At 35.7% G+C, this 25,969-nt stretch overlaps 1 protein-coding gene across 3 annotated transcripts in view; it reads right to left on the reverse strand.

Moving 5' to 3' along the window:
• Positions 1–4,087: 4,087 nt before the first annotated feature.
• Positions 4,088–25,969, reverse strand: part of PLSCR5 (phospholipid scramblase family member 5) — a 29,920-nt gene continuing 8,038 nt past the window's right edge. For 2 of the 3 annotated variants that reach the window (XM_072727084.1, XM_026015764.2), the window contains 7 exons: positions 21,830–21,993; positions 17,228–17,270; positions 16,004–16,224; positions 13,682–13,843; positions 11,253–11,414; positions 8,472–8,555; positions 4,088–8,385 (listed from right to left, as the gene is read on the reverse strand). In XM_072727084.1, coding sequence (XP_072583185.1) covers positions 8,517–8,555; positions 11,253–11,414; positions 13,682–13,843; positions 16,004–16,224; positions 17,228–17,270; positions 21,830–21,993 — 791 coding nt within the window. In that variant the 3' untranslated portion in view covers positions 4,088–8,385; positions 8,472–8,516. The remainder of the gene's footprint in view (positions 8,386–8,471; positions 8,556–11,252; positions 11,415–13,681; positions 13,844–16,003; positions 16,225–17,227; positions 17,271–21,829; positions 21,994–25,969) is intronic. The other variant, XM_072727085.1, reaches the window with a different exon arrangement.

Consider the following 25,969-nt stretch of genomic DNA (forward strand, 5'->3'; position numbering starts at 1 on the left):
TTTAAGTCAGAAATAACAAATCAGATTTAGGAATCTACTTTCAATTATATGCTTAATCTTCATAGTTACCTTTATTTAACCACTTAACAAGAGAATGTTATTCAGTTTCCTTGGAAATGTAGGAATATATACATTCACTGAATTGATTGGAAATGTATTCAGTCTGTTCATGAAAAACAGTAACTAGGGGAGCCCCGATGGCTTAGTGGTTTAGTATCACCTTCAGCCTGGGGTGTGATCCTCGAGACCTGGGATCGAGTCCCACATTGGGCTCCTGCATGGAGCCTGCTTCTCCCTCTGCCTGTGTCTCTGCCTCTCTCTCTCTCTCTCTCTCTCTGTGTGTGTGTCTCTCATGAATAAATAAATAAAAAAATCTTTAAAAAAATTTGAAAAACAGTAACTAAACTTTAGTGTTGCACAAAATGCATATATGAAAACAGTGTATTTCTTGTTTGATAAGAAAAATAACATCAAGTTTCACCCTCCCATATACAAAATCAGTGCATTTTTTCTAAAGATTACAGAAAGAAGAAAGTGAGCACTCAATAGAAATTGGTCTTTCCATACATCTGGTGATAGAGCTAAACAGAACTGATAATGTGAAGTGCTGCTGCCATCTGCAGCATGAAACACTTATTAAAGGCATGTTCCATATATGTGTGTCACTGGGTTCTGAACAACTTGCTTATAAAAAAAGTAAGAACTGTTTAATTTCTCTATTAGTCTTTCTATGTATTTTCTGCTAGCTTTAAACATACTTAAAAATGTAATGTATTTTAAAACATTTGAAGGGTGTATGAACATGATATAGGTACCAAAATGAATATTGACATTATATTTGATTGATTATTCTGAAATTAATTTTGAACAAGCAATTAAATGATAGATTAGTGGGATGCCTGGGGGGCTCAGCGGTTTAGCGCCTGCCTTTGGCCCAGGGCGTGATCCCAGGGTCCTGGAATTGAGTCCTATGTCGGGCTCCCTGCATGGAGCCTGCTTCTCCCTCTGCCTATGTCTCCGCCTCTCTCTCTCTCTGTGTCTCTCATGAATAAATAAATAAAATCCTTAAAAATAAATGATAGATTAAAATAGTCTTTATGATTCATTGATACCAGGAAATATTTTCTAAATCTTCTATGTTTAGCAAAGTTTTATAGAAATCACTCCAATAAAATTTAAACTTTTTTTCACAAATTTTTTTTCTTTCAGGTTTATTCATTACTTTCTTAATTGTTATATATATTAGTAATACAGGTATCCACAAAGAGGATACCAAAGATATATTGTCAGTGGATGAAAGATTTTGAGTTGTTGGGTATATGTTACTTTCCCAGTGATAGCACCAAGTGTTGATGAAAACATTACTTATTGAGGCCTTAGGGGGATGAGAATATTTCTCTCCTAGGTTTCTAAATTCTTTTCCTATGTATTTTAAAAATTTGTCCTTTTGCCATTTCTTATCCACTCATATTCTCATCTTAGAAGCTAGACAAAAGTTAAGAGCACTGTGAAACTTTCTTATAAGAATGTAAGTTATTTAACATTTCCAAACATTGATCTCCCCACCTGTGCCTTTGTGCTTATAATAATCATTTTGTTGTGTTGTTGCATTGCAGTTAACTGGAAATTGCATGTGAGAAGTCTAGCATAATATCTACAACATGCTCATTAATGTTAGCTTTTTTTTTTTTTTTTTTTTTTGTTAGCTTTTATATATTCATGAAACAAATCATTTCATCATGTTTAGTGTTGTTTGAGCAAAATACCAAATTTTCATATTTTAAATCTCTTATATTTATATTGTAATTGATCATTAAAAACTTGATATTTATAATTAAGTGGAAAATGCCCAGAAAATGTATTTTTCAATTATTTTGATAATAGTATTTGGCAGAATGTCAAGAAATACTGACTCAGTCAACAAAAGCTAGATTATCCTTTTTTCCTTAACAAGATTATAGTTTATTTTTTCTCTTTAAAATGAATGATAGATTCCTTAAATTACATAACTTAAATTATTTAAACCTCAAACACCTGAACAGTTGACAATACATGTCATTAAGTACAATGCTCACTTGTTTTTATGACAAAGAAAAGTCATAGCATAAGAAATTTAAAAAATCCATTTGCATTCAGAGAATTTTTATCTAAAAAGCCTTTTAAGATAATGCACAGATTCTAAAACAAAATGTTAGAAGAAAGAAAAATTGCTAAACTTGAGAACTCAAAATATTATAAACGATAGGTTCTTTTCCCCCTAATTTTATCAATTAAAGAAACTATGACAAAATGTTAAGATAAGAGTATGTTGTGAAGTGTTACTATTTTATGTTATTTCCTATGTTTTATCCTCATTTTGATAACAAACAAATGTATGTAAACCTCAATGAATTAGAATTTCAGTGAACTGCTATATATGCTGCTGGGCTATACTCTGATTCTTCAGATGACCTAACAAAATCCCTCTTTTGTAGGGAAATATGGGTAACTTATTTAACGAGTTTAATTTCTTTCCTCCAGGATGTTATGAATAGGGAAGGATATTCAAGGTTTTTGTTTTGTTTTATTTTTTTGTTGTTGTTGTTTTTCTCTAGTACCTGTTGGTTCACTTGGACTCAGTGTTTTGTTCAATCTAGTTTCTAAACAATTTTCAAAGCCATTAGAGGATGCTTTGGTCAAGTACAGACAAAACACATCCAGGAGAAGCTATTCTTTGAATCATGATATAGCAATACCAGTGAAGGACAGCTGCAAGCACAGCTGAGTGGGAAGGGTGGCCTCATTTCTCTGGAAGGGCCTCGATTCATTAGGTGAACCTCAACTTGTGGGACCTCTTCATTCTTTTTTTTTTCTTTTCAAGATTTTATTTATTTATTTATTTATTTATTTATTTATTTATTTATTTATTTTTAAAAGATTTTATTTATTTATTCATGAGACACACACACACACACACACACACACACAGAGGCAGTGACACAGGCAGAGGGAGAAGCAGGCTCCATGCAGGGAGCCTGATGTGGGACCCAATCCCGGTACTCCAGGATCACACCCTGAGCCAAAGGCAATGGCTCAACCACTGAGCCACCCAGGCGTCCCTTTATTTATTTATTTTAGAGCTAGGGAGTTTGAAAGAGTGGAGAGAGGAACAGAGAGAGAAGGACAAGGAGACTCAGTGCTGAGAGTGGAGCCCAGTGTGGGGCTCAATCCAACGACCCTGAGACCATGGCCTGAGCCAAAATCAAGAGTCAGAGGCTTAACTGACTGAGCCACTCAGGTGCTCTAGGGTGTCCTTATTCTTGATGATAATTACAGTGTTTCTGACTTCTATGTCTTTGTGCTGTACTCTCGGCATAGCTTTTTTGTTTTAGAAGTAAACTCCATATACAACAGGGGCTCAAACCCACAACCCCAAGATCAAGAATCACATGCTCCTCTGACTGAGCCAGCCAGGCACTGTGCTTTTGGTTTGGGATGTTCTCCTAGGGGCACACTTCCTGGATTTGACCCCACCTGGCCTGGGGCGGGGGACACATTCATCTCATGCGTCATTACTCTCTAAGGGTTCTAATCTCTCACTCTAAATGTACTGAATACTTCCTTTTTTTGTGCCCTGATGTATGTTCTTTTGTCATGAAACCTGTAACACTGTATTGTACCAGTTATGATGAATGGTATGGCCATTCCTTCAGCTTCCCACAACAGAGACTGGGGCTTCATCCTTGAGCTATTAGTATTCCTTACATCTCATATTCAATCATGTGCCAGGTTTGGCTAATTTTCTCTTCCATACTTTGCCTTGCAAGACTTTATATTATCAAGCCCCTGGCCACTGACACCTCAGTTGCACAGGCTACCTGTATTTCTCAAAATTGCTCTGCAGGCTCTTGGCTCAGAGCCTTTGAACTCACTTTTCCATCTGCCTGGAACTCCATTTTTCCACACGTTCTAGTGAATTGCTGCCTTTTTCCCTTCCTCTGCTCAAATGCAACAGTAGCTCCATTTTTTCCTCTATTTCTTTATTCTGAATTATTTTTCTTCATGAAACAACTGATTGTTCATCATAGCAACGAGTCACAGTCAAAACCAGTATTAAACTTGTTTAATCAGTGATTGATTACAAAAGTACACACATGTATGAAAAAAAAATTCAGTAACATTCCCTGCAGTCCAATTTTGTAAAATCAAGTAATCAGCCGCAGCTTTAGTCCAGTGAACATTTCTGAGAGTCTGCCAGTCAGAAACAGTCTTACTCTGATAAACACATTTCTATAGTTAAAGTTAACACTCCAGCTTCTACACTTCACACTTTTCCAAAACTCTATGTAGACTTTCTTTTGCTTATAAACTGTCTTCCAAACTCAGCCCTCCCTTGTGTAAGCAAGCAATAAATTAAACATTGTTTTAGACATTGAGAGATAGACTCTTTATCAGGATTTATGATCACCTATGATTACATGATATTTTTGTTATCTGTTGGTTTATTGTCCATCTGTGTTAGAACATAAGCTCCAAGATGACAGGCACCTTGTTGCATTGTTCCTTGCTGAAAATTCATGCTGACATAGATGCCCAGTACATAATAACAACGTCATAAATATTTGTTGAATGCATCCATCTTTAGAGTAGGAATATCTGCCACTTAGCATAATATCCCCACTGCCTAATATATTGCCTAGTATATAGAAGCAATTCTGTAAAATATTAGTTATATAAGTAAATGAATACATTCGTTGACCATGCATATTTTAAAGTATTTTTTAGGGATATCCTTGAAGTAAACCCATGATTATTCAGAAATCTGTGCATCCATATACATAGGTCTTTTTTTAAAAAAGATTTTATTTGTTTATTCATGAGAGACACAGAAAGAGAGGCAGAGACACAGGCAGAGGGAGAAGCAGGCTCCTTGCAAAAAGCCTGATGCATGACTCGATCCTGGACCCCAGGGATCATGCCCTGAGCCAAAGGCAGACGCTCAACTGCTGAGCCACCCAGGCGTCCTCACATACATAGGTCTTATATATTCATCTCTTTCTTCAGAAATACACTAGCTGAAAAGATGCCCACCGGCCTATTCAACATATCCTTTTGGAAAACTTAAAGGAATGACAAAATCACTATGTTTAAAACTAAATCCATGATCTTTATCCCCAAACCAGATCCTCTTCTAAATTTCTCTCTGTCAGTAAACGGCATAAGCCAGAAATCCCCTTTCTTCCTCTAATCTTCAATTTCAACCCAGTATCAAGTAATGGTCATTTTACTCCCTAAATATATTTCTGTTCACTTCTCTCCCTTTACATGACTGCCACATGTCCAAGCTACCAATAGCTGTCACCCAAACTATTTTTAGTAACCTACTAATTGGTCCATGAGCATCCTTTCCTGCACTCTTCCCAATCTAATCTTTAACCAATTAACTCTTAAGAACGTTCATCAGATACTGATGAGACAGAGTCTAGAATCTTTAACATGGCGTACTGGCCCTTTTCATCCTCCTCTTGTACCATATTCCCCTTCACTATCTAAACTTTAGTCACTGGCCTTCTTCAAGTCATATGAGATTGTCATGTCCTTCTTCTGCTCCATCACAGAACTTTTTCAAATGTTAACACCTCAGCCAAACACATTCTTCCTTCTGCTCCAGTTATTCTTCACATGTTAATGGTACCATCACTCCCTCACAACCTGACCAAGCCAAATACCTCTGCTGTACTTAGTACCTTGTCTATCTCCTATAAATACTTATGTTTGACGTCTAACCTTTGTGTGTGCCATTATTGGATTAGTATCTTTTTGAACCATAAGCTCCACCAAAGGCAGGGGTACCATATTTTTGGCATATAAGAGGGAGTCAGCAAATATTTATTAACTGAATGAATTAATGGGAGGTATTTGAAGCTGGTCACATCTTTCCCAGTACATCTCAGAATAAATGGGGTTGGAGCCTGTGATCTGAGAGTGTAGTGGGGCCAAGGAGAGGTAGTAAAACAGAAAACTGTGATGGACAGAGGACCCTCATTCTAGAGCTGCATGCTGTTTCCTGAAATTTTTACTGAAGAGCCAAGTCTTATTAGTCTCTCATGGACTCATGTTTGTGGGAAAGAAAAAGGAAAAAACAGAGCACAGAAGATATGTAAAGATCAATTTCACATTTAATAAGGGAGAGGAGACAAGATGATCTTAATTTGTTGTGGTGTGCAATTCAGGAGCAAAGTGTTACGGTAGGTTTTTTTTTTTTTTTTTTTTTTTTTAATATAGCCAACTTTGATATAAGTGCTATATCCTAAGAGGCCTTTTATCTTTAGGGAGTCTCTTTTTAGAAGTAGGGGTTTTAAACTTTTCACTAGTTTTAGGAATCATTTAAATATTTTTTAAAATCCAAACGTTTGTCATGTTAAAATATAATATTTATAAGTAACATTTTTCTCCCATTTTGCCGCACGGTAAGAGTGTCGAATGCTGTTGTTGTGACCTCAGTTACAAAAATCTTTCACTTTGGAAATCAAAAGTACAAGAAGAATATATAAAAGCCGATCCATCTTTAGGAAGAAAATTTTGGGGAAAAAACAGGGCGCCAGGCAGTCTTCCACATACTGTCTGATTTTCCTTTGTTTTTACTGCATTTTGTTACCCCACCGGGAATTCATATGAAGCATGGTGCCTGACGTGTAATAAGCCCTCAGAAAGTGCCAGCTAATTTTCTCCATTTTATTAGTTAATAAACATCAGCTATAAAAATGCCACTTCCTTTAGCTGGTTATGAATAAGTCACACATACATTAGTTAAAATGATGAGGGGGGAAGAGAGGAAACACTGCAGTCCCCTCAACTGTCACCAAGCTCTGCAAAGTAACACATAGGAAACCTGAGAAGTTTGAGACTCTAGGACCGATCTCCTGATGCATGGCTAGCACACAGCAGAGCTAGGCTCAAGACAATGTCTGTCACACGCAGGACTGCCATTTGCTTCTGTGACTGCATTGTTCCAATACTCAGGTCATACTAGTGACACTGAAAGAATGGATGGGACCACCAGAAGAAAGATTGGGTGGGATTTTGAAGCATGGTTAGTTTTTGGTGGTCAATGCTTGAACGATTCTGTTCCACCAGTCGATCTTTTATGGTTTGCTGAAGCATGCCAATGGAGGGGGCTCTCAGAAAACGTGCTTCTTTCCCCCTTTCCATCTTATACAACCGAAAGCCCTGACCCTAGAACCCCGGACTAAATTGCTATTTGTGGGCTATCTTGGGAACTCAACTGACATATATAGGGTTATTTCTAGATGAGAGGTTCCCAATTCCAAATGATTAACTTAGGCTTGGAACACATTTCCATCACTAAGCAGGGGATTGCCTGGAGTTTCTCTGAACACCTTTATAAGTGGATAGAAATTTGGGTAGTATTTGTATCATTCTAAATTAGAGTCCAAATGGTTACATGGTGCTTTGTTTAAAACAAATCTGTTTCCTCATTTTGAAAAGGGAAGAACTATCATCATTCCTAACAAAGAATTCTGAAAATTTCTTCTTATGTGGGTGGGCTTTGGACATGAGTGGATAACTAGGTGTAGTTACCTAGGGGACTCTGAAAACGTTAAAGCATAAGGCATTAATTAATTGAATTGACCGTATGCCCTGACTTCTGTATTTGCCTCATGTGTTAAGTTTTTATTTGTTTTTATTTGCTTATTTCTAAGTCCTGGAATAGTGCATTTTTCAGAGCCTCAGATCCCTTTCTTGACTGAACTTTCACTATAAATAGATAAAGTTCCTGCTCTATACCACTGTTTTTACTAACTTAGAAGTCTATTTATATACTTACTTAAATCTCTGGTGTGCCTTTGTGTTTACAGCATACTTTGGTTTGTAAATATTAGCTTCTTTATGGAAATATTAGTTCCTTACCACTAGAACAAATTCATCTATCTTCCTCCTCATCTTTAAGTATATTATTTATCCAGGTTTTCTGATATAAAGTGAAAATCTCACTACAATAAGATTAATAAATAATGTCAAAAGATTAGTCATGAAATAATGTTTTAGAAATCCAGGCCTTTTGATTAGTAACCAGCCTTAGTGCCAGAAAAACTTCAAAGTGCTCTCTAAACATTGAATTTTCATCAGTGATGCTGCCAGTCTTAGTTCTCATCTTTCATGCTTACCCATGCAATAACTTCAAAAGGATTAAAAAGAAAGAATGACAATCTCTCAAAGCAGCCCTGTACTCGGGCCAGTAATCTTGTCTTTAGCTATCACGCATTTACAACCAGATAATTGCTTCATTACATTATGCTTTAATAAATATAATAATTAACATTTGTTAGCAAAAAAGCAAATATGCAAGCCATTTAGAAATGAAATCCAGAGCCCAAGGGATTTCTAGAAGAAAATGAAAAAGAGTTAGACAGCGTCAAATATAGACATCTTCAAAGGGAAAGAGATCACTTAAAGTTTCCTTTACTTACTGAAATAGTTTCTTGCATACTTTATTGTTTTTGTCATCTTGCTTATTATAATCCAGCCAGTGAATGTTCAAAGAACATAAAATCCTACAAATAAATAAACTGAATATGAGTGAATTTATAAAAATGCAACAATTAAGATCAGGAGTCTCACAGGGAAGCTTTGATTGTATAAAGCAATCATGATGCCCAGTGGTTGTTCCAACAACATGCAATTTATCAGTAGGAGGAAAATCAAAAAGGTTTAAGTTTGATGACACTTACACGTCTAGTTTTCAGAATACAAGTTACTTGAAAATCTTATCTGAATCAGCAGAGTATCATCCGTCAAAACTTTGGGTGATCAAGACAGTGCACGCTTCGATTGCAGGGCATTCTGTGTCATGCAGGACATTGTAATAAACACTGATTTTTGAACAAGTATTACATACATCATCATGGACTCTGTAGGTAGTAACGAGGTAGTCATCTCAGGAAGTACTGAAAGCTATATCACAGGAGTGTGACAAGGGGTAGTTAGAGATGTAGGCTGTGGAATGGTAGGGTCAAACTAGAGGAAAACCAACATTAGGTAGTGTTTGTGAATTTTGCTGTTTGGATCAGGGAGCAGCTTTCTGAAGGTCTCTTTCTCAGTACAAGGTAACAAAATAGAGACAGCATTTAAAACATAAAAACATAATTCTTCCCATCAAATTATATTTAGAAATAAGTGACTTATCTTGGTAATGCATGTTGAAATTGTTTTAAAAGCTATATTGGCCAAAAAAAAAAAAAAAAGGAAAAAAGAAATAGATGGGAACGTTAGATATTCTCAGTGAGTATATTTCTCCCTCAGACAATGGAGTTAAAAAGTTATCTATTCAGATGATTGGGGTATTATCTGGATCAGTGCTTCTCCAATTTATAGTACACAGTGAATTGTTTACAGTACATTTTTACTGATTATAAGTGGGTAGGCTGGATTAAAGATGATCTGTTTTTTAATATAAACACTAAATGTGGAGCTTAATCAGAAAGGCTAAATTAAAATTTTGAGGAAAGGTTTTGTGTGTGTGTGTGTGTGTGTGTGTGTCTATGTGTGTTTGTACATGTGCATGTTTGGAGGGATTGGTGTTGAAATGCTGAATGATCAAAAATGGGAAAGGCGAGCAGGAAGTGGGAAATTCAAAGCTCTATCAAGTGGATAGAGGATAATAAGCAATGGAAGAAATATTAGGTCATAGGCAAGATTGACCGGAATTGGTTAGATTTATAGATGCAAATGGGAATTAAAGGTGACTGCTTAGTAAGTATAAAAACCTAGTGCTGTACATATATGAATTCTACCTCTTACCAATGATAGGGAACCAATAACTTAAATTCCTGGAAAAAATATATTCTGTATTAGACCCTAAGTACCTATCAGTAATGTCACTAGGGAATTATTTTTAGTTCATCTACTTCCCAAGTGACTTTAGAAAAAAACAAATAGAGAGAACAGCCCACATTGATAGAACCATAAGATTTAGGATCCTAAAACTCCGAAGGACAATAATATATGAGAGGAAGAATGCAGGGTTATTTTACAATTCCATGAATTTTTGTGAAAGCACTGACAATGCTAAACAATGAGGTAGAGATTAGAGGAAAAATAAGGAACAGGAGACGGCCAAGCATTTGGCACAGGTGTTACTTGACTTCTGTTCTCCTATCACCAATCTCCACACCAAGAAGAAAATATTTCTAATGAAATTATACATTGGGAAAAAAGGACAAAGACTTAATACCTTTGTAATAATGGATACCTGTTAACTCATCCCTGTGAATCCATGTATCCATGTTCATACTGGAAGGGCAAGACTGTACTTTCCACATTCTGAATGTTACTTAGTTCATTGTTAAATGATGAAACAATTCTAACTTTTTCCAGGATAAAGTGACATTTACAGATTTTTTAATGAAAGAAAAAATAAGCCAAAAATCTAAATTGAAATTGAAAGGGAAGGGTAACTAAGGTTTCAAAGAAGTGATGAGTAGGATGTTGACAGGGCACCCATTCTTGAGGAAGAAGGTAGGAGAGCCAGTGGAGAGCGTTGCCGGCTCCTAAATTCTGGCTTCTGAAGAGTTGGTGGTCCCAAAGTAGCCTTCTCCGCATAAACCTCCTTGGGGTAAATGCAGTGCTGTGTAGATGTAGTGAAACGCCAGGACACCTGCACCCCAATGTTGATAGCAGCAATGTCCACAATAGCCAAACTGTGGAAGGAGCCTCGGTGTCCTTCGACAGATGAATCGATAAAGAAGATGTGGTACATATATATAATGGGATAATACTCAGCCATCAGAAGGATGGATACCTACCATTTGCTTCAACATGGATGGAACTGAGGGTATTATGCTGAGTGAAATAAGTCAATTGGAGAAGGACAATCATCATATGGGTTCACTTGTATGTGGAATATAAGAAATAGTGAAGGGGACTCTAAGGGAAGTAGGGGAAACTGAGTGGGGCAAATTAGAGAGAGAGACAAACCATGAGAGACCCCTAACTCTGGGAAACAAACAAAATGTTGCAGAAGGGGAGGTGGGCGGGGGAGTTGGGGTAACTGGGTGACTGGCACTGAGGAGGGCACCTGATGGGATGGCACTGGGTGTTATACTCTATGTTGGCAAAGCAAACCTCAATAAAAACAAATGAAAAAAAAAAACCAAAAAGAAAATGCAGTGCTGTGTAAAATGAGATTGGCACCACAGTAATTAACAAGAAAAGGGAAACAAATCACTCACACTCTTTAAGACCAGACTTACAAAGAGAAAACAAGCACCAATCATCGCTGCTTTGACCGTCACATCTAGATCTGCGGGAACATGAATTCCAAAGTTGTCAGCATTGGTAAAGACATCATTCACAAATCCTGACCAGTACTTCGAAATCTTCCCGATTGTGAGCTTTTCGTTAATGGTCTTCACCTGTGCAAAGAAAATAAGCGATGTTAAATCTGAAGGTGAAACAAATGGTTTTATGTATCTTGGCATATTTGCTTCAAGAGAGACACAAATTATTTTATTCCTCATCTGTGACAATTCCGTGTCATTCATTCCTTTATATATATAAGCATAAGTTTGTAGATTTAACTTTAGAGTTCAGAAATGTTGCTTCGCTGACAGTTATCTAATCCATGTTAATTTTTTTTTTTTTTGCTTTGGTATGCAGATTGAGAATATAATAGCAATAAATAATTAGGGCCCGGCTACCACCAGATGGCAGCAGGTACATAGTCTCAATTACATGGTCTAACTTTGAAGGTAATTTCATTACCTGAGGTCCAGATTTTAAACCTTAATTCTTCAGTAGGAAAAAAAAAAAAAAGAAAGAAAGAAAAGAATAGAAAAAAGAAAATCTTTTTGATAAAGATTTTAGAAAATTTTTTTGGAAGAAATTAATTTCTAGGTACATTGTAAACTTTTTCATTGTTATTGCTAACATATTATGATTACTAAAATATTTAAATATTATCAGTCATTTCTTAATCTCATTTTTATATTATGCTTAAATATTTATTAGGTCATTCCTCTGTAACTAACCCTAAGTCCTATTTTTCAGTAAAAAAAAAAAAATCCTCTGGGCAAATGTGCCACCCAGGAAATTCAGACTAATTTGACATCAAAAATCTGTAGTCCTTCTCAGCTCGTAGGAGTCTACAAGTCAATTTTATCAACTATTTTGCTTGCCCTGTTTCTCATTCAAAGGCTGACAGTGATTCAATATAAACTTTCACTTTCTGTGTGGCAGGAGAAGATAGAAAATGGAGAAAGTTACTTAGGACATTCATTCCCACAAATACTAAAACCTCCTTTTTTAAAGATTTATTTATTCAAGAGAAAGAGGGTGACAGTGAGACAGAGCAGGAGCAGGGGGAGGGGCAGAGGAAGAGGAAGAGAGTGAAGCCAACTACCCACTGAGCAGGGAGCCTGAGGCAGGCCTGGATCCCAACATCCTGGGGTCAGGGCCTGAGCTGAAGGCAGACACTTACTCGACTAAGCCAACCAGGCACCCCAATACTGAAACTTTTAAGTGTCAATCATAAGGCATATTTGTATCCTTTAGGATCTTTCTTTCTTTTTTTCTCTTTCTTTCTTTCTTTCTTTCTTTCTTTCTTTTTCTTTCTTTCTTTCTTTCTTTCTTTCTTTCTTTCTTTCTTTCTTTCTTTCTTTTTTATTTGAGAGAGAGAGTGAGAGCGCACCCATGCACACACAAATAGGAGAAGGGGCAGAGGGAATGAGGGAGAGACAAGCAGACTCTCCACCCAGCAGGAACTTATCCTATAGTCTTAGGAAAGCCATGCTGAGTTATTTTGGAGTAGAGCAAAGTTAGAACAGCTTCCTTTGCAAAATTTACATTGTAGTCTGGGTGAATAGTCTTCCCTGAAGTCCCTCAAACCGAATGTCCTGGGTGGGATATACATGAATGTATAGAGAATGAAGGAATGAATAACAAATTTACACTTTAGATTGGATCTTCTTTGCCTAAAATATATTTCTAGGAAATGCTGTTAAGATAATTTATATTCTTACAATTGAATTTACAACTACCTATTGCTTTTTAACATTGAATTTACACAAATATGTTCATGTAGGTATAGCTTATTTTACAAAATGACATTAGCAAGTCTTCTGGTCATTGCTTCTAAATTAGTGATATTTTAATGGACTGTGCTTCTTAGATGAGATCTGAACTAAGATATGTAACCACCAGAGCTATAGGAAAGAAGATATAATTTAGGGTGATTCTAAACTATATTTGCTTTGTACCATGGGTGCTGTAATTCCATATAAACCAAAAATTTTAGGGGCGCTTGGGTGGCTCAGTGGTTCAGTGTCTGCCTTCGCCTCAGGGTGTGATACCAGGGTCCTGTGAATGGTCAATCTGATAGATGGAATCCCACATCAGGCTCCTTGCAGGGAGCCTACTTCTCCCTCTGCCTCTCTCTCTCTGTGTCCCATGAATAAATAAATAAAATCTTTAAAAAAAATTTCAGTATGTCTTTTAAAAAGAATTCTTGAACTTGATATCTCTGAAATTATGAGTTGTTCTTGGATTGTACAATATGAGTTTACTATGTTATTTCATAAATATATTATCTTCTAAGTTTATTTCAGAGTTATTTCATGATTTGAATATTTTAAAACTGAAAAATCAGGACCTAAGTGAAAACCCTTCATTCTGTCATCCATACCTCAAAATCCACATCACCAAAACAGCCACATGTTGCACAAGGACCAACAATTTTCAAAATATCTTCTTTGTTTGCATTTTGGATCGTGAATTTAGGCAGAAAGGGGTGCCACTTCTGTGCAACATAACCAACTATTGTACCAGGAGGGGCTTGGATTTCTAACTGTAAGAAGAGATAATAACAAAATAAGATTTTTCTAAGGTCACTGGGTTTTAATTTTACAACAATGTCAACTTGCTTCTAAACAGTAACTTTCATGAAATTCTTCTGTATTCTACAAAATATTCTAAATATCTGCTTCCAAGGAAACACAGCAGGGGATTTTTTTTCTCATATTTTATACAAAGAAATTCACTATTTTGATATATATTTGGCATGACTCACTCAAAGTCCACGTCTTTAATCTTCTTTCCCTAAAGAGAACCTATCCTAGAATTGTTCTCTGAGCCTGGGACACTGGCTTCTTTGCCAGTTTGTTTTGTGTGGCAGTTGGTGGAGGACTGAAGCTGTTTCCCAGGAGGTACTTCAAATCTCCTCCCTCTTTTGTGTTGCCACAACACACATCTATTTTTATCCCTCCCTTACCAATGATTAGTTATTCAGGATTTTTTTCCCTTCAGGCTGTCAACTTCTAGCTTCTCTGTTCAATTAAAAACAAATGCTTCTTGTGCAGGTTCTGTTTTGCATACCAATTTCATTTCTGTTTCACTTCCTCCAAAGTATTATAGACTAGCAATTGCATTTTCAGGCTTCACTTTAGTATTTTACTCCATTCCCTTCATTCTCTCCATGTGTTTATTTCCCATCATATTGTATTTCAACCTACTTATGCGGTCAAATCCCTTGTGAAATAAGCTAGAGGTGGGCAAGCATAATGAAAATTGTTTGCTTTTAAATCAAACCAACTCCTTATAATCGGTTGACCTTTTATCTTTTTTTAATTTATTAAGTTCATAGTCTCATGTGTATCTCTCTAGCATTCTTGGGTCAACAAAGATGGTTTCAACCATCTTAGAATTATATAGATCTGACTTGTCAAATCACTAAGTTGTAGACCTGAAACTAATGTAAAATAGTGTGTCAATTATACTTAAATTAATTTAAAAAAAACCTAAATAGAAAGAATTATATAGATTTATTCTGGGATCACTTTTCAAATAATTGGTTTGATTTTGACAAAAATTGGTAATGGGTATCAGGATACATCTTATTTTTCACTGGGCTACTATGAAATAAAACATCAATTATCAGAAACCTTCAAATGGATGTTTTATCTTATACTGACTATACCATCTTAGAGCATATTAAATCTCATATCCTCAGTAGGAGGATGAAGTTTCTGGGACTCCGTATATGAGTACTTTCTCCATTTTATCACTTAGCTAGGAAATTGCTTACAGATGATTGGAGAATTAGCTTTAGTATATAATGCTAGAAACTTCTTCAATTAACCCTATCCATATTAATATTTTTTCCCATTGTGCTAAGTAGAGTACTTACACGTCTGTCCTCAATAAAGAAACTTTTTTTTTTAAATGGGGTTTGAATAAAGACAGAGGGTCAAGCCCCATTCATGATAGTTCATGGATGTTTAAGTTACTCCAACCCCTAAGCCCCAGTTTCCTCAATTGCTAAATGTGGAGAGTAAAACCTATTCTTTCTAACTCATAGAGATGTTATGATATCAAAGACATTAAAGTAAGTAAATGTTCCATGTCGACTTAACTGCATTATGCCAATAGAAAGTTATTATTGTAGAGCTATTAGATAATGATGAAAATCTATCATACATTAAAAATTAAATGACTCCCTTCAGAACAATAACATAGTCTTTGTCAAAGTTTGAAGTTCATCATAAAAAGATGAATGGGTTGTGAAATTCTATACTAAAAATAATACCTCACCAACAGAACACCTCGGAAGAGTTTAGTATTACTTAGCACTTTCTGATCTTTGCTACTATTAGAAAACACAAAGGGTAGATGTGCTTGATGGTGGAACTCAGATATTACAATTATATGATTAATACAGAGATTCAGAGAGATGTGTCCTATTTACACAACTCTTTAGCTGTCTACCAATTCATGGAAGCCACTGTAGCTTTTGGTCAGAAAGGAAAACAACAACAACAACAACAACAACAACAACAACAACCAGTGAATCACCAAATCCTTAAGCTTTTCTGATTCTAAAGGAGCAATCTAATAATTCAAACAATTGAAAAGTGAATGGCCTTATGGCTTCCGATCAATGCCATTAATTAAACAAATTATTGCTAATCTTTTCAAACATAGAAAAATAAAAGTACACCCAATGACTAACCTCTTGCAGGTAGCAAGGGCACCAGCAGCTGTTACATCTCAAGGGCCTGTTTACCGTAATCACCTCCCGACCTGAGTTATCTGTGATCTTCAGAGTGCAGGATCGCAGCGTGGAACAGAAAGTACGATTGAAGCAGATGCTTTCCTCCTCTGCAAAGTAAATTCTTTGTCCCAAGCTGTTTTTAATTTCGTATTTGTTGGAGGTCTCTGTGCCAAGTATCACTAAGGGAAGAAAAAAATTCATCAAACAATGCTCTTGCCTAGTATCAAATCTTTAAAGAGGTAGTGTTATTAAAAGAAAATAGTCACTAATTATTAAGTATATGGCATGTTTTTCACCCAAATCTACTTCCATGCTCTAAAATTTGAAGACTAAGCTATGGAAATCAAAGTCAACCAAGAACAGAGCTGTACAATGAGTACATTTTGATTCCAGATATATGCCCTTCTTGATAGATGTAGTTCCACTCTCCAAGTGAAGAAACAAGTCTGTAAAGAATCAAATCCTCAAATAATACTTCTATCATTGCTGTGGAATTTACTGGGACAACTCACAGCATAGTAATGATCTTCTTTAAGATTTATATGGCAGTATACCTACAGCTGCATGCTATCCTGCTATTACAAGTTCAACTTATTTTAGATATAATATAGAATATGAAGGACAAAATACTCAAGCAATTTGAATTCAGTTAGTCACCATTGTAAATCTTTGTCAAATAACATACCATCTGATTAATCATTAGTGCAATGATAAAACATCACATTTTGTTCAATGGATTTTTGTTATTTATTTATTTATTGTTTTTGTTTCAAGTTTTATTTAAATTCCAGATAGTTAACATGAAGTGTAATATTAATTTCAGGAGTAGAATGAGTTTTTGTTATTTAGTTTCAACCTTGATTTCCATTTCTGAAATTATTAAGAAAATAAATTATTAACAACCATGGAAATGATAAAATATCTTGTATTATTTTAAGAGAAAAATAATGTTAGATTCCTGATAACAAATTACCAAAGACTTGGAGAGTTTTATGCTCTCAGGTTTATCTACCTCAGACTAACAATTTACTTTCAACGTTTATTTTAAACAGTAGACCTACTGATCTTTTAAATTTTATCCTCAAAACTTAATTTTTTATGAGATATTTAAATATAACACAATTACTGAAGCCTAAAATATTTGTAACAGTTCTAGTTAAGTGTAGAATATAATATACTTACTTCCAAGTAGCTCCACCTGCTGGTGTATAATTATCAGGTCTAACTGTTAAAGAATGACAAAGGAAATAAAAAGTGTTATATCATGGTTTGAAAACCTTTGGAGATACTACTGTTAACCTGTTCGCCATATGAAATTTGGTGATTTCCATGTTCTCTACCAGGAAAATGGTTGAAAACAACTCACATTTTATTTTTTATTTTTTAAAAATATTTTATTTATTTATTTGACAGAGAGAGAGAGAGAGCACAAGCAGGCTGAGCATCAGGCAGGAGAGGGAAAAGTGGGCTCCCTGCAGAACAGGAAGCCCAACGTGGGGCTCGTTTCCAGGACCCTGGGATCATGACTGGAGCCTAAGGTAGGCGCTTAACTGAATGAGCCACTGAGGCACCCATTTTCTCATGAAAAAGATATATTTTTTACTCAAGTACATTTAAAAAAAAATTACAAGAACCCTGAAAATCCCAAGGCCGAATTGCCCAGAATAAGAATAGGAATTGTTGGTTAACTTTGTGTTCTTTCTGTGATAAAGGGAAAAATGAGTGACTCTTAGAAACAATACTTGGAGAAGATTTTTTAAACAGTCTTTGAATAATAATGCCTACAAAGTTTTAAAACTCACTTTTTAAAGCAATGATTTGAATGCCTGGCCTCTCCTTTCCAACCTTCCTAACTTCTCTTTCACTCTCAACTCAATCCTCACAGTGATAAAATGTCTTTGTTAAAGCTGAGGGAGGTTATTCTACAAATTGTTCTCTCACGGCTTCCTTTGGACTAGACAAAAAAACAGCCAGAAATCCTACTGATGCCAACAAAATACCATTTAAGCAGAATAGCTGACATGATAAAATTTGCTTTATGTCATTAGAAATGAAGTTAATTTATAGAGATAAAGTACCCATAGATAAGAAAAGACTATATTAAAAAAGTGTACAATGCAAATTTTTAAAGGAAATAGTAAAATATATTCTTAGAATGAATTTTTTTCACTAAGGTAAATTCATGAACCTTGAAGACCACTGTCTTTTCCAACACTTCATTTTCTATTTTGCCTCTTAATTTCTTAACTGTAGTCCTCCTTCATTAATAAACTTACTGGTAACAAACTGAAATATTAGCAATATTGGGTATTGATTGGGCATCACAAACCTGGAAAATTTGAAGTTACATTATTTCCTACATTCTCCTTGCTTATCCTGAGATGCCAGTAAAACTAATGTCACATCCTCTATTTAAATCTTATTATTGGTAAGAGAGTGCATGTGGCTTCTTTTTTTTTTAAGGTTCACAGAAAGTATTTTCCATAAATAATTAGTGATTTAAGATATTCTAAAACCTATTCCAACAATAATGGAAATTTTTAAAATATTAGAATCAGTCTTTTGTCTTGTCCTATTGTTAGTTCTGTTCTCTTTTGAGGAAAATGGAGGATGAAGAGAAGCGAGAAGTCCCAAAGGATATCTGCCATTATCTAGCTGTGGTTCCCTTCGTGGTAACTAGGGGCAGAGAAGAACTATGAGGGCAAGACTGAGGTTGGAGTCTGGGAACTTAATGTTAGTGCTACAGATCAAGTTTTAGTCTTGAAATTTAGAGACTGTCATTTGAAATCCATTCCATGTTGGAAAGGGAAGTTGTAATCCTCTGCTTTCTAACAATAGCAGATGTTTATTAGTGGCTAACATGAGGTAGTCACTGGGGTAGATATTTTGACATAGTGTTTGATTTAATCCTCCCCAAAACTCAGAGGGTAGACATCGTTACATTGTGAAGAAACAATCCCAGAGACATAAAGTAGTTTGCCTGGGATTGCAGAGTTTGTCAATGGGCAGGCTGGGATTTTAAACCCAGATCGGACTACCTGCAACCAATTCTGACCTGGGTTCTACTCTCTTGTATTGGCATCGCTAAACTAATCTTACGAACTGGGATAAACAATTCTTAAAGTGGTACTGTGGAACTTCTGAGTAGCTTTTCTTCCTATTTTCTCTCCCCCTTATACACACCCCAACCTCTGTGATAATATTTGATTTGATCTATCTCTGTGGGCAAACCCCTTGGATTTGAGGGTCTTGTTTGGTTCTTGCAGTTTCCATTAAGTAGTCCTGGGCCACTTATAAACTATGGTCCAAAGGAGCCCCTTCCACCCTTTGCTATTAATTGAGGGGCTAGGAATTGTTGGAAACTTTAAACATATCGGATCATATAATCAGGTGTTAGGGCAAGTAAAGCACTCAAGTGTGAAAACCATAGAATGGAAATCTAATGACAGCTTTGGATATATAGCTTAAGAATAAATTCTCATGTATAACTTATCAGGTTTACAGATATCAGTGATTGCATTTAATATATGTACTTCAAAATATATTTGATCTATGCATATATCTTTGTAGGCTTGAACTCACTACTCTTACCTCTGGGTGACTAAATTATAATTATCCTTTGACACTAATAGGATAAAATGATATTGACTATAATGAACATGTTAATCCAGAGAGAAAAATCTAGTTTATTCTTAGGTTTAGCTCTACATGAACAACCTAAATATATACGCACACACATCCATATATGTATATTGCACAGGCAAATATATGCACATATCCACATATGTATACATATGCATATATGCATTTACATGTTACAAAACTGAACATTTTCAAATTGTTAATGGGAACAAGATTTTCACTAGTCATTGGATGGACTTGATTAAAGAATAGATGAATTTTTAAATTTTTACTTTGACTTTTTTAATTTAGAAGGATTTTGTGTATTTTGTATATTTTCCTGTTTATTGAAGAATGTACTATTTTCAAATGTTCATGATTTTATTTAATTCTTATGGTTTTTAGGGAAAAAATTAACACATAAAATGCACTTTATGCGTATCTCCTACAGACTTGTGGTATAAGACATTTAAAATGCTCGTTTATCCTGCTATAAGTACACTGCTTTAGAGCAAGCAAGTGTTCTTTCAGTCTATGGTGAATAAATTACCTTTCCCTTTGAAGTAAAAGAGTCACAAATTTGTGGCATATTTTTATTTTTCTGAAAGAGATTACCAAAGGTATATGTCTGGAAAATTGGCTTCATTTTAGAACTGAAGCCAGTCGGTTCATATCTCTATTTATGGAATGCAAAACAAAAAATGTATTCACGTCAAGCATCTGGCTCCGGGTGTGTCATCATTCATGGATGGAAGAAGAATATGTGATGACCATATGTGATCATCAAACCTCAGCCCTCTGGCACTGGTATATCACTTTTATACTTGGCAAAACCTTGTCTGACAACATTCCCAAACAGCTTGCAGCAGTTAATCAACTCTAGTCAGCTATTACAGCTGATCCTTTCTGCAGATGGAAGATGGTAGGTTAGCTTTTCCAGCTCTTTTACATATCTCCCTGAGCTCGCCAGTCTCTGAAGTATATTTGTCTGCCAGTGGGTTTCTGGAGAAGGCATCTGCCATTATAAACATTTTCCCAGGAACATATGCTGCATGCAGCTTAAACCCTATCAGGCATAACAGAAAATCTCTTGTACCTTAAGGGAATTAACACAGAGATTTGATTTTGATAAAGGAGATAGACTTTATAGTTTGAAAGAATGCCAAACAAGCTGCAAATTGCAGCAGATGTGCTGACATCTCAATATTAGTGTATTTCTAATCTTTTGCAGGATAAAATACAAAAGCAACAACTATGTTATATATATGTATTTTATATATATATATATATTTGTTATATATATGTATTTTATATATATATATATATATATATATATATATATATATATATATATTTGCTCTTTATGTGCCACATGGTTCAGATGATATTTCTTGATTGATTTATTATAAGGCTTGAATCACTGCTCATCCTCCAATGACTATATCTAATACCAATATGATCTTTTAAGCAAATCAGCTTGGAGATGCAACAGTATCAAAGACAATGAGGTTGACTTGGTACCTTGCTTTCCCTTGGATTTATAGCTACCTTTTGAGATTCAGTTGAAGACGCTGAATTCTCAGATCATTACGGAAGTCTCTCCTGAGTACTTAGATCCTTAACAGCCTCTGTCTCCTCTATGCACCTGCACACATTACAGTTGTGTGTTTATCTGGCTTTGGTACATAGCCTTGCACTGTTTGTCAACATTTTTTGCATGCCAATTAAGTTGCAGAATGTTTGGGTTAGAGGGACTAGGTTTTATGCTTGTTATATGTCTTAATGATAGTGAGTACTCAATAAATATCCTTTAATTAAATAGCTGTAGGTGACTAGACATGTTAGACAATTCCTTGAGGATGCATTTGCTTGTATCTTGAGCAATGAGCAGAAGGAGGATAAATGTGCTAAACAGCTCCATCAAAAATGTTTAGTGTCATACTCTGCCAAATAAATAAGGAAAATAGAAATGGGAATAAAAGGGAACAAGTTTCTTTCCAAATAATACAGATTTTTTAAAATCATAATTTCATGATTTACAGTGCTTTTCTCACTTCAATAAGTGGTTTGCTGAAGTCCTTCAACCTTGGTTGAAAAGCAAGAAACCAAATCTGTATTCATTTTAAGGGGCGAGCGTGTGTAGAAATAGAGAGATAAAAACACCTGACTTAAATATTCTAGACCAGGAGGGAGACTGCCTGGCAGAGGGAGAGCTGGCTGCCACACTTGGTTCCCTGGGTTGGGAAGTGAGATGTGAAAGCTGCGGTCAGGGTCTGGAGCTCCAGGAAGAAAGCCAGGCAAGTCTCTACTTCTTTGGTTCTGTGCATCTGAAAGAGAATGAAAATCTCAGCCCATATTTAAATTTAGGCCGTTTCATTGAGTTTTTCTCACGGTATTTGTTACGCCTGAATTCAGAGGGTCAATGATCTCCTGCATTTTCCCTATTGCCATCCCTTAACCCTAAGCCAGAGAATAAGGAAGGCAAAAGATGGCTAGTAGTAGTTGTGAGAAGATGGATAATTGGGCAAGAAAAATGATTCCATAAATATATTTTCTGAAGGCAAGTAAACTCCTGTTCAAAGAGCTAAAAAATGACAAACTCCAAAAGGAAAAGAAATAGTAAAAGGAACTAGATATTCTTTTCTCATAAAAGGATAAACTTAGACATCAGTTTTGAGTCATAATTATGCGTTTCAAGGCATATTCTCCCTTCCTCAAATATTATGAAGGTACCTTGTATTGGCTGAGGATATTTTGTCTCTTTTTATCAGTCCTACTGCTATGACTAGGTTTAATTCAGTGGTCCTTACTCTTCAGGCCATACCAGAAGCACCTGGAGGGCTTGTTAAAACACAGATTCCTGGGTTTCTGATTCAGGAGTTGGGGTAGGGGTGAGACGTGAGAATTTGCATATCTATTAAGTTCCCAGATGACCTAATGCTGCTGCTCTGACCATGTACTTTGGGAACTCATGGCTTAATTCTATATACTGTGAAAATATTCAAACTAATCTATGAGCATAAGGGCAGTATAATATCTAACGAAGCTTTGATTTCTCAGTATTTTGTATAAAAGCATCCAAACATTTTTGACAGCATGAATCCCGTTGTAGTTTACCCAATATTACAAAAGATAAAGTGATTACAGAAGTCTATAATGTCTAGCTTTGCTTTTTTTAAAGAGAATCACCTGTTTTCTATAGTATTGCCAGGTAAAAATGTTACTGTTTCAGTCATCTGTTAGGTTAAAATTTAGAGATTTGCTATTTATCCTGCATTAGTCTGGACCGTGTGTAGTATCATGCATAAGATGTAATAATGCATGAAAAAAAATCTTCTTTAAAAAAAATATAAATTACTGACTTTCTACTGTTATTTTTCTTTTTTCTTTTCACATGATTGCCATTTAGATTTCTCCCTCATTAGATACCATTTTTTTTCAAAGACTATCAGAGTTTTTATGCCTCTTCCTTATTAATCCATAATTATTTGAGACCTCACATTTGCATTCATTTAGTTTGAAAACACTATGCTGTCTTAGATTGAGCATAGGTATGGATCAAGTTTCGTGATAGGTATTTTCAAATATTAGAGGGGGCGTTATGAAAACAAATAATTCACACCATTCTGAAGACATATGAATGGGGAGGGCAAGGAAAACAGTTGCCAATAGGAAGTTTATAACAGATTGAAATCTGCACACAGATTTAAATAAGTACTCTCACTGTATATAAACTGAAGTTGGAGTGATATCTACATAATTCATAGTAGATTAGAATGGTCTCTTGGTCTCTCCTGAGTTCATGTAAGTTGTGTGTATGTGGGGGTGTGCTTTTCAGAATCTTTTAAATCTCTAAAAAATAAATTTGAAGAAAGGTCTGAGTGTCCTTTGGAGATAGTAAATTCCCCACTATTAAGAGAATTCAAGCAAAGCCTGAATGAGTTCTTGGAGAGGGATTAAAAAATAAAATATAAACTGGTGAAGAACACATGGCTCCCAAGGATTGGTCCTTTGGACATTGACGTAAACTATTTGCAGTAATTATAGGCTCATTAAGTTTGTGTATATGTGTGGTGTTAATGAAAAACAGTTGCCAGGTGATTCATTTATTTACTTAACCTTCAGGTTGTAGGAATAGATGACAATAGGTGTTTAAGTTGGTACTGGTCTGTGACATTTAGAATTTAGACATGGTTGTGTTAGGACCATATGGAAACACACTTGTCATTTGATCTCATTAAAATAGAGCTCTATATATGAGCACGTGGGTCGCTCAGGTGGTTAAGCTGCTGACTCCTGATTTCAGCTTGGGTCATGATCTCAGGGTCCTGGGATCAAGCACCACGCCTGGACTCTGCTCGGTGGAGAATCTGCTTGTCTCTCCCTCTGCCCCTCCCCCCTCTCTTTTTAATAAAAGCAAGTAAATCTTTAGAAAATAAACAAAATAGAGCTCCATACCAATAATATTATAGCGATTTGCTTCCCACAGGCCCCATCCTGAACCTCTCAGATCAGGGCAGGCAAAAAGCTTAGGTACTCCTCTTGCTCTGGAGAAGGTGGCCTGAATGGAACCTCAGGCAAAACTGGGGAGAAAGACTGTGTAAGACCATGTCTGATTTGGGAGAGGAGGTAATGACCCATACAGCAACATCAACTAGAAATAATAACGCAGAACAATCCTTTCTTCGGTTTAGTGCCAAAAGCACTGCTGTCATGGACTTTCAGATAAAGATAGGGGCAAAATTATGATCTAGGGAAAACTAGTTCGTAATGATAAAATGTTATGCTGGAAGTTCATCCTGGGTAGAAGATGTATCACTATTGACCAAAAAGGGAACTTTTTGAGGGGCTGGAAATGTTCTATATCGTAATTTTGTTGGTAATTATACAAGTGCAACCTTATTTTAAAAAATCATGAACTTAAGTTTGGTGTTCTTTATGCATTTTATACATGTTATCTTTCAATTAAAACACATATAAGGATCGATTTCTAATAAAAACCGGCAGAAGATGATTAGATTCTCTCTTGTCAATTTTATTATTAGAAACATTAGCAAATTACTCTATCTTTTGTAAGCTATGTTTGCCATTACAAAGTGCAGATTATTGAGTGTCTTGTGAGTGGCTCTACGTTCCAGACCCAGGTCTCTGGGTCCTTAGAGCTCACAGCAGGTCCAGAAGCAGTGATGCATTTGGGGCACAGGACAGATCATGTTGAAAGTTGGAATAGAGTCTCAGTTGGAAACTCTTGGTACCGTCATTGTGATATCACTTGATTTCTTTCTTTCTTTCTCTTTCTTTCTTTCTTTCTTTCTTTCTTTCTTTCTTTCTTTCTTTCTTTCTTTCTTTCTTTCTTTCTTTCGATTTTATTTATTTATTCATGAAAGACAGAGAGAAGCAGAGACATAGGCAGAGGAGAAGCAGGATCCCTGCAGGGAGCCCATGTGGGATTCGATCCCAGGGCCCCAGGATCACGATCTGAGCCAAAGGCAGATGCTCAACCACTGAGCCACCCAGGTGCCTCCCGCTTGCTTTCTTTTCTGAGATTTCAGTATATTGTAGCAGATTTTAAAGATAGCTGCTGTTCAGTTTAGATCATCCTGGAAACTTCTGTCTTTCTTGAACTTAAAATTTGGGACCAACTTTTTTTTTTTTGACAAACTTGTTCTTAATTTATGTTTATTTATACTAAATCAGGAGACTCCAGACCACACAAATATTTCTTCAGTTCTAATGGCATCCAGTATTCAGACTGTCCTTTGGTTTAGTGGTGCTGTGTGCCTAAACTGCCGACAAAATGTGTGAAATATCCAATTGTCCTGTATTCCCTGGGAAAATAATAATTATCAACATAGTTCATGGACCAGAGGACTTTCATCATGTTGCGAATAATGTCCTGCAACATATTTGAAGAAAACGGTCTACAAGAATGTTTTAGGTAAATAATGATGATAATCTGACTTGCCTCTCAAATCAGACTTCTGATTCCAAAGGAAGCTTCATTTTCATTTCCTCTAAATAGAGTCTCTAACAGATGTTTTGCTCACTAAATAATTTGAGTAGGTTGCAGTAGTATTAATTTTCCACCTGAAGTTTTGCCTCTAAGTTTAGTGACTCTTTATCATTACTGAACATCACTGCCTTTTTGGTAGATTAATCATATTTTGATCTTACTATTGCTTTCCAGTCACAGGTTTCTTCAAAGACTCAGACCACCAGATAAAGAAGGAACTCCTTTGAATTTCTATCTGGCTTTGAATTTCTATCTACTCTTTTAAAAATGTATAACTAGCTTATAAATAT

Source organism: Vulpes vulpes, chromosome 11 (genome assembly GCF_048418805.1).
Source record: "Vulpes vulpes isolate BD-2025 chromosome 11, VulVul3, whole genome shotgun sequence".
Taxonomy (NCBI): Eukaryota; Metazoa; Chordata; class Mammalia; order Carnivora; family Canidae; genus Vulpes; species Vulpes vulpes.